The sequence below is a fragment of the Vollenhovia emeryi genome, unplaced genomic scaffold (assembly GCF_000949405.1).
Source record: "Vollenhovia emeryi isolate VEMERY1.0 unplaced genomic scaffold, V.emery_V1.0 DF939263.1, whole genome shotgun sequence".
In the NCBI taxonomy this organism is placed as follows: Eukaryota; Metazoa; Arthropoda; class Insecta; order Hymenoptera; family Formicidae; genus Vollenhovia; species Vollenhovia emeryi.
In genome coordinates, this window is record NW_011967103.1 from 57,370 (window position 1) to 66,621 (window position 9,252).

Below are 9,252 nucleotides of genomic sequence, written 5' to 3' on the forward strand. Positions count from 1 at the left end.
AAAATCGCTGTCTTAGGCCGGTCCACTGCCCAATTCATACGTGCGGCGAGATCGATCGATCGTTACTAGGCGCGCAGAGAGTTGTAACGATCGATCGATCTCGCCGCACGTTTCAATTGGGCAGTGGGCCGGCCTAAGACAGCGATTTTTAATAATTAATAACTCGTTAACTATTGCAAAACCTGCAAAGTGGTACAGGACTTTTCGACTTAGTCCACTCTATCCGACAATAATCCTGCCGGAAATAATTCTACAAAATTCTACAAGAAAATTAAATATAACTGCCAGAATCTATAAAATTCTACGTAAATTTAAAAAGTGTTATGAAAATCAATATGAAAATGCTAGAATTGGAACACTTTTGTTAATTTCTGTAATATTCTACAAGTAAGCAGATGTTTTAATTCTTTAAGATTTTGTTGTTTCACAAATTTTTAAAACCAGTAAAATTTTGTACTAATTTTTACAAAATTGTACATTTTCATGAAATATTACTCACAATAATTTCTTGATTTGAGAACATTGTAATTTGTGGTACTATTTTGTAGATATTTTTACAAAAAAATAAATGTTTCAACGAAGATATAAAAATTTCTACAAATTTCTATTCCAAGTCAATTTTTTGTAGTTATTTATAGAAATTTTTTCGCTAGGGAAGCGTTGATGCGGGTATTACATAACACCCTGTATAAGAATAGCCTACGCAATATTCCAAGTATTCTCGAAGAATATTCTTAAAATGTTCATAGGAGTGTCTCGTGCTATCTGGGCAGTGGATTGTCACTGAAAACAGTAAATACTCACTGATTCACTGCGATTTTCAGTAGTTACTTGTAACTGTGAATTAGTGACTATTCACTGTTTTCAGTAATAATCCAATGATTGACTTTTAGAGAGCACGATTTTCAGGATAAATTTCTCTCCGCGTAGGAAATGATCGAACAATTCCGAATCATCTCCATGACAGGTACCCAGGTTCCCATCTCGCGGCTTTGCATTCAATTCTCTACTCGCTCATCTCTTCCAGAGGATGGCGTCCAGGTCGGGTCGTTCACGCCCTTCGTGTACGTCGACGTGTCGGACCCGTCGAACGCAGCGTTGTACATACAGGCGCTCCCGTCGGCGTACAACGTGACGGAGTACAGGGCGTGGCTGATCAGCAACGACACCAAGTCGACGATCACCACCGTGGTGGTTCGCGCGGGCGACGACCGCGGCCACGTGCGGCACAACTTCTCGGCACCGGACGGCGTCTACTACGTCAAAGTCGCGGCCGTGCACCCCGAGTGCGGCGAGGACGGGTGCGCGAACAGCACGTCGCCCTATATATACATAAGTAAATGCGATTCACCTCGAAAGAGTGAGAACAAGTGTCCGTAGACAAATGGGCCCCATTTTTCTCGCATTCGATTTTGGTCTCGAAGTAGGTACCACACGAAAGGTCTCGTCGAGCTGATTACAGATATGTCAGTTTCAGAATGTACCTATTTAACGTTCCAGAGAAATCGGGCTCCAAAGGTTCCGGCGCCGAAAAATGGCGTTGTGAACGCTTTTGACCGAAGCTATTGATTAGATTGTAGAAAATAAAAGAGCCCCGGATAATATTCACTTAATCCACCTAAAACTTTTTTATTTTAGGTTCATAGAAAACGCAGGACGATGTCATTAGCATCGACCATTGGGAAACCTTTTAATCGAATCCAACTCGGATCCATCAGACAGTGCATCTACTTGGCCAAAAGCCTTCGGTACCTGGTTGTATGTACATTATTTTGGTAAAGCGATTCAGTACATGTCAGTGGCAGAAGAAATGTCTTTTTGTTTGTCGCCATCTGTTGGTTCTGGAAGTTTTGGAGCCCGATATCTCTGGAACGTTAAATAGGTACACTCTGAGACTGACATATCTGCGATCATCGTGACGAGACCTTTCGTTTGGTACCTACTTTGTGACCAAGATCTTCTTCTTCCTCGTGTATTAGGCTTAAAAGCCTGTTTTATCCAGTTCGTTCTGTACCAGGTTTATACCAGAACGAACTGGTACTTTGAGCATTTGGTTTTACTTCATCTTAGGTAGGCTGCTAACCTTGCCGAAGGAAACCTTCAATCTGGAGGACTGTACCCCTAAAAGGATGTGTGTGGCAGGATACTCTCGGTGGTTACCACTTCCCTTCGAAAAATTCCGAAAAAAAACCAGTGACGTTCGTCGATTTGAGCTCGGATCTTTTCGTTCATTTGTTCACTAAGCGGTGCACATTTTTCTGCGGCCACACACAAGTGGCCAAAATCGAATGCGAAAAAAAAAACTGGGGCCGATCTTGTTCTCACCCTTGCCTCCTCTTCGCTTGCTCTTTCTCTCGATTCCAGGGCTCTTCCCTCCAACGCTACTAATTACGTATTCTTGCAGAACACGCGTCTGATCGACTGCTGATTATGATAATCAGCTTGATATGGATACCGCCTGTAATATTGTACGCGCTGTACCAAGCGTTTAAGCTGTACAGAAAGAGGGGTGAGAATTTTATCAATTCCTCTTTTCTCTCCTCGACTTTGCTTCGACAAATCATCTTTCTTTCTTTTTTCTTAATACAGTTTTAAAGAAAATGGCGATAAGGCCGAACTGCTTGCTGGTGTACTCGCCGACGCATCCGTCGCACGTGAACGTGATGGCGCAGTTAGCAAAGTTCTTACGATACTGCAATATCAATGCCATGATCGATATGTTCGACATCGCAGAGACCACCAGCAAAGTGAGTGATGAAATAAATCGACGATGTAATGGCACAGCAATTCCTTTCAACAGGAATAAAGATGCACAATGCACGGGGAGAGAATTTTCTCTTAAAATTTACCTCGAAAATCATGTAATCGTGGAACGACATGGCATTTTCAACAACTTTATGAAAGTCTTTTGAAATACTACCATACATTTTACTAGTGAAATGTATATTAAATATAATTACTAGTAAAATGTATGGTCAAAAAACTCTCATAAAATTCCGTCGTGCTGTCCAATTACATAATTTTTAAGAGATAAATCTCTCCGTGTACGAGTTTAAATGATTTATTTAACCTTTCATGACTACTGGGACATACAGCCATACAGCACGCATGTCCAAGGCCCGGGTTTTCATTTTCTGGTTAAACGTTAACCAGAAGTTAGTCGACTACCTGTCTCTTCTCAGATAATAATATAGAAAAAGATAGATAGTTGACTAACCTCTGGTTAACAATTAACCAGAAAATGAAGAACCGGGCCTAAAAGACATCTTTAAAACGTCCTTAAGTCATCTTTTGGACATACGTGTTGTTTATAATTTTACATTTCTTGGCTTCTTTGGTTCCTCGGGATGCTAGATCGTTCCATTAAAAAATGGAAAAAAAAATTCGGTCATGAAGGGTTTATAATGCGTGAATTTTTCACGGACGTGACAGCCCAGCGGCAGTTCAGCGGGATAATTATGTGACGTGATCGCAGGACCCGGGGCTCTGGTGCAATACCGCGTTTCAAACTGCGGACGTTGTGCTGGTCGTGACGTCCCCGCCGACGTCCGTGAAATCCGACGCGACGATCATTTATCGAAACGTAGACAACCACCTGTTGCGATTGCTGAAGGAGAATTATCCGCGGAGAAACAAGAGGTATTACGCGGTACACCTGCCGTACTGCAAGTCGGACGATATACCGGAGGAGGCGCGACTCTTCAAGAAGTTTTGTATACCGGAGGACCTGACGAGGCTCGTGAAGACGATCCACGGTATCGTCTGCTTGCGATTCTTCCCGTCGTCGGACCAGGAGTTGCTGGAAAGCATCAAGTTCGCTACGGCGAAGATATTCGAGGACGATGCCGCCAATGCGACAAAGAACACCAAGGAGACCGGTGAGCGTTATCGTAATCGACACTCGAGTTAGTTACCGTAGCAACACTTTGCTATCGCTTTGTTTCTCTTTCGATTTCTACATCAGACGTGACTGATTCTTCTGTATTTTATTTTTTCCTTGGCTCGATAGCGCTGTTATTTTACTACTAGAGGAATGTCTTCTGTCATGAAGTTGGCTTCTAATACGAGATAGAAGGTGTTCAACATCCAAATTCAATCACAAAATTTCTTTTCGATGTAACAATGGATTTTTCACTAAACAGATTTCACTCCAAGGACAATGAATTCATAATGAAATGAACAGATGCCTGATTTAACGGAAATCCCCGCTGTCTCGTATTAGGAGCCTATCTCATGATAGGAGACTTTCCTCTATTTGTATCAGGAATTTTACGTCGTTCTGAATTTTCTTTAGACGACTTATTACCACCGATCGTCGTACAAGAGACTGCAAATTGCGAGGTCGATCGACCCATCGAGGTCCGTAGGCCCGACACGCCGGACAGCGACGTCATACCTCAGTCTTTCGTGACACGTATCGACGAACTGAATCTACTTGGTGAGATTGACGAGGAGAGATCCTTTGTCACTAATTCCGCGAGGAACGACTGCGAGTTTCGCATAGATAAGTTAAACTTGTGATTTTTTTGATATGTGTATGAATAGTCCGTAGATTATTTTCTTATCATTTTCTTATCGATTTTGTATGCGACTACAGTTGACTAGAATAAAAGAATAATTTTCCATACGTTTCGTCGACTCGTCTTTTCAACGCTTTTGCATCTCCCGAAACTCGACGCGCATATATAATTATATTGTATTTTGATGACAAAATTTCTTACTAAATTGATTAGTATTTTGATTAAAATGATTGCATTATTCTAGCTTCAGCTTATGACTGCGTCCGAAAATAACGCCGTATAGTTCGCTAAGCAAAGAATACATAAATTCACGAGTATTATTAGGCAAAAAGACCCAGTCCGACTATTAATTGGCACGTCCTATTTACATGACAAGATTATGTACAAGCATCACACCGTGATTTATGTCAAATTCATCAAAAATATAAAACAGAAACATTAAAAATTACGCAATGCCTACACTGATAAAAAAATATCTTAAATCTATACCAATCTAAACCAATATCTAAAATCCAAAAAAAATATTACTTTACTCAAGGTGGCTCCTAATAGCTTATTAACTTAAATTAAAAAATAATAAACAAATTAAAACATGCATTGTTTTAATTGGATTTCTTATTTAACAAGAACAATTATTTAATTTAATAAATAGTATTCTATATCTCATAAAATCTTTATTTGAATGTAGAAAATGTAATGATTTAAATTAATTTACTTAACATAACACATAGATTTACTTGAAATTTGATATTTTTCTTTAAATAGAATAAATATTTACTTCAGTATAAACAAATAATTTTAAGTAGATCTATTTACTTAGTTTAAAAAATATTATTTTTATCGGTGTAGTCACAATATGGGAAATCTCCTTTCCTCTCCTTGTCAATTTTTTATTATCCCCCTTCAACGTTTCTTCAACTTCGAGAAGATCACCGTTGCAACAGGAGGGCAAGCGCATTGGGGGAAGAGTTCAGCATCAGGTAGTAAGAGCAACATGAGAAAATGCTCCATTTTGAAGCGCCTTTTATATGTTCTTGTGATATATTAGTTACAAGAAAATAAGATGGCACAATATTAACGGCTTGTAACGTGCGTGCCCCACATCGTTGTCGTCAACGCCCCGGAGAGTTTAAAAAGGAAACAGGGAAACATCGAAACGTGTAGCCCGTGAACGTGTACTAGTCGAAATTATACGCAGTCGTGATATAAAATCTGTACGAGAAGTAACTAGGCTAATCGTGGGTGGAATGTTGCATCTTATACGTAAATACAAAAGGGACGATTTTCCGTTCCCAATGAGGTACGGCAAAACACAGTCTTCTTCGGATATGACGTCGCGCTAACCGGAGCCCGCACACGAGTCTCGTAGAAAATACTACCCTTATGCTTCGGTCGGTTATCACTTCGATCTGCGTGCGATCTGCTGCTTCGTTGCGTCGGACACACGAAAGCCACGAAAGCTAGTGCGACAATAGAAAGTATCTCCTTTCGAAAGGAAGCGTGACGAAGTTAAGTTGAATAAGGTGCCGTACAACTTCACAAACGGATCTATCTATCAAAAAAGATTTGATGGAAGACCAAATCTGCAGCCTCTCAGGTTTAAAACGATTAACGACGCTGGTAAATTACGCCTCGGGTGAAACGTTTTAAATTAAACGTGGAGATGTTTCCTCGCCTATTTGCACCATTGAAGCTCGCATTGTTTAACAGAAATTGCTAACGACAACTAGAAAATAACTTGTCGTCTTTAGTTTGGAAAGCCTGGCGTTCTCAGTGAGCAACGATCCTCAAACCTCATCACAGTTGCGTGGTGTAACGTACAGAAGATTTTCAAATGCTGAAAGAGTACGATGATCTTTTTCGAGAAATCGCACGAATGATTATAATGCGCAACTATTATTATCAATAGTATTAAAAGCGGTCTTATCAGTGGTGATCAACATACAGCCGTACGACTTTAAGTACATAAAAACACGGCAAATTAATTATTAATTTATACTTGGTATAGCAACCGCGCGATATAGTTTATCCCTAACTTCCTACAGAGCGTTCCATTCGATTAAGAATTCTTTCAGGAATTCTTCCCGCGACACAATTAAAATCGCGACTTACCTGACGGCGTTATAATATTTGCTTTTACAAATTTTCATTCATCCAGCGCCATCGTCATTTCGCGCAGTTCCATTTCATCCCATGCGAATCATTCGCTTCCAATCGCTCGCACACAATTCTCTCTCACACTTCCTCGTTAAATAAATATTCCTCTCTTTCTCGCGTAATTCGCGATCAACAATTGCTCCCTCAATTAGCTACCTTTACTTTCTTTCCGCCGCGTACTCGCCCCAAGACTACGAAGGCTCGTCGAGACTCGGAAAACTCATGCGTTTTCCATTTTGAATTTTTCTCATTTGTCAAATGTCCAACGTGAGATTACGTCGATCAATTCGTCACGTTATTGTCGTTCTTGTCGTCGTCCATGCTCCCAAATACCAAGAGATCCTCCGTTTCCGCCGGTTTCTTCCCCTGCATATCGATGTAGGACTGAGGACGTTCGTTCGGAGGTGTTTTCAAGTCGTTTTCGCTGTTGCTGGTTACGCTGGTGTTCCTCAGCTTTATCGGGCTCTCGTAATGATTGGCGTTAAAGCTCGCAGGTCGCTCGTTCACGTAGGGCGACTTCATGGATTCCTCGGGGAAGGACGCTATGGATGGCTGCCACAGCGCCTGCAATTTGTCCACCTTGTCGCACTTAGTGACGGGCTCAGAAGATATCCGGCCGAGGTAGTTGACGGTGTCTGTCCTTAAAGTCCCGTTGTCCACCTGATCGTTACCAGAACCTGCAAAAGATTTCACGACAACTTTAAGACTCGCGTATCTACTATTTGTAGTCGTTAAGGTAGTTATTTCGTAAAATCGTTTGCGTGAGAAGTGTTTCAAATTTTTACAGTTTGTTCTTCGCATTAATACATAATATAATTAAAATTGACCGTCTCAAAGTTCTAAAGAAAATATTGGAACATGAATTTATTTATAGACGATAATATTTCGAATAGATTAATTTGAATTACCACTCGCGTTGTCCAAAGCCGGCAGAGACGCAAAGTAAGCTTGATTATGGACGGTTCGTGGATTAAGATCAAGATACTCGACACCATCCTCCAGCATACGCTCCCAATGGCTGGTCAGTTCCTTGAACGACGGTCGCATGCCAGGTTCCTGATGCCAGCAGGATACCATCAGCTTGTATCTGAAAACAATATGACGTGATATATCACTCGTGCTATCTACAATCGTACCGAAGATGTTTCGTGAGAAGTTGTAAAAGATAGGAAATGACTTTCGTCTTCCGTTTGCACGATAGAGAGAATGTACTTTTACGATGAGCTTTACGACGCGTGCTGAAATAGTTAACCTACTTTATTTTAACTACAGGCACTCGTCCAACGTTTTTCCAAAGGCGTGTAAGCTTTGGCAATAGTTTAATTGAAAAGGCCGCGTGTGCACGTCACGTTCGAAGGTTCGGTCGTTCTTGTTTATTACTATCGGAGTGCAGCGGCGTTATTTCGCTCGGTTAAAAAAAAAGTTCAACTAGAAAATTCTCTCTCTCTCTCGAGAGAGGACTTTTCAAGGTGGGAAGAGGCTTCGTGACTTCCAGCCCTGAAAAGTTTTTATTCAAATTTTTCTTTAACTGAGCAAAATAGCTTCGTATCACAGTTTTAGCACTATGTCATTAATTTAATATGCGTGCACGCAGCACATGTACCGAGGTTGACTTTACAGTGATCTAATCTTCAAAGAAGATGAATATTTCACATATGATACGAAGTCACGCTACTGTAATCACGAACTCCCTGTGATAATTACGCACGAGTCCCTCATAATTATGAATATCACATAATGGTTACACACAGTCCTAGGTCCTTTGATCTTATCAGCGTTGGTTAGTCAGCCGACTTAACTTTCTATTAGAACACGGAAAAAGCTTAGTTGTCAAGAACGTAAATGATAATTTTCTAAGATAATAAGGAAGAAGGAGAATGTAGGAAGAAGGAGAGAAAGGGGAAGAGTGCGAAACAAGATATTAATAAAGAATAACTTTCATGTACAAAGCAACCGCCAAGAAAAACAATAATCGTTACGTTGAAGCAATTTTTATGTAAGACAGCCACAAGTAGCGCGGATATTATTTAATAGGCAGAACTAAATTTCTAAAACAGGTTTAAGATCGATGATCCTCGAGACTAATGAATGTTAGACGCTCTAAGTCGTTAGTAAAGCACTTACAACTGTAGCGAGCAATTAGACGGCTTCTCCATGCGATAGCCGGCCTTCAGCAGATTGTAGAGATTATGCACGTCCACTCCAGGGTACGGGGAAGCTCCTAACGTGACCAATTCCCACAGGAGCACGCCGAAGCTCCAAACGTCCGATTTGCTGGTGTACACATGGTCAGCCAGGGATTCCGGCGCCATCCATTTTACGGGCACTGCAGGCGCAAACCGTAAAACCTTGGATAACGCCAAGTAACAGTCGGGCCCGTGCGAGTCATTAAAGGCGTTTTTCCCGCGAATCCGCCGAGAGAGTTACGAGCGGATTACCCCGTCGTGGTTGAATGAGGATCGTTAGTATTAAGCTTGCTAAAATATTGTTCGCACCTCGCAATATTGCACTTTTCAATGCTGAATTACGTTTTTTTGTCTAGCCTAGATTTATCATCGCGAGAAGATTATAATTT

At 41.0% G+C, this 9,252-nt stretch overlaps 2 protein-coding genes across 2 annotated transcripts in view; one reads left to right on the plus strand and one right to left on the minus strand.

The window, feature by feature from the left end:
* LOC105559583 overlaps positions 1 to 4,630 on the plus strand; it is a 9,675-nt gene extending 5,045 nt beyond the window's left edge. The window contains exons 5-9 of the mRNA XM_012007989.1: positions 1,028 to 1,336; positions 2,405 to 2,509; positions 2,590 to 2,747; positions 3,476 to 3,878; positions 4,295 to 4,630. Of these exons, the coding sequence (XP_011863379.1) occupies positions 1,028 to 1,336; positions 2,405 to 2,509; positions 2,590 to 2,747; positions 3,476 to 3,878; positions 4,295 to 4,521 (1,202 nt within the window). The 3' untranslated portion in view covers positions 4,522 to 4,630. The remainder of the gene's footprint in view (positions 1 to 1,027; positions 1,337 to 2,404; positions 2,510 to 2,589; positions 2,748 to 3,475; positions 3,879 to 4,294) is intronic.
* An 896-nt stretch (positions 4,631 to 5,526) lies between these two features.
* LOC105559591 (proto-oncogene tyrosine-protein kinase receptor Ret) overlaps positions 5,527 to 9,252 on the minus strand; it is a 78,286-nt gene continuing 74,560 nt past the window's right edge. The window contains exons 15-17 of the mRNA XM_012008001.1: positions 8,802 to 9,003; positions 7,586 to 7,764; positions 5,527 to 7,354 (exon numbers count right to left, since the gene is read on the minus strand). Coding sequence (XP_011863391.1) covers positions 6,960 to 7,354; positions 7,586 to 7,764; positions 8,802 to 9,003 — 776 coding nt within the window. The 3' untranslated portion in view covers positions 5,527 to 6,959. The remainder of the gene's footprint in view (positions 7,355 to 7,585; positions 7,765 to 8,801; positions 9,004 to 9,252) is intronic.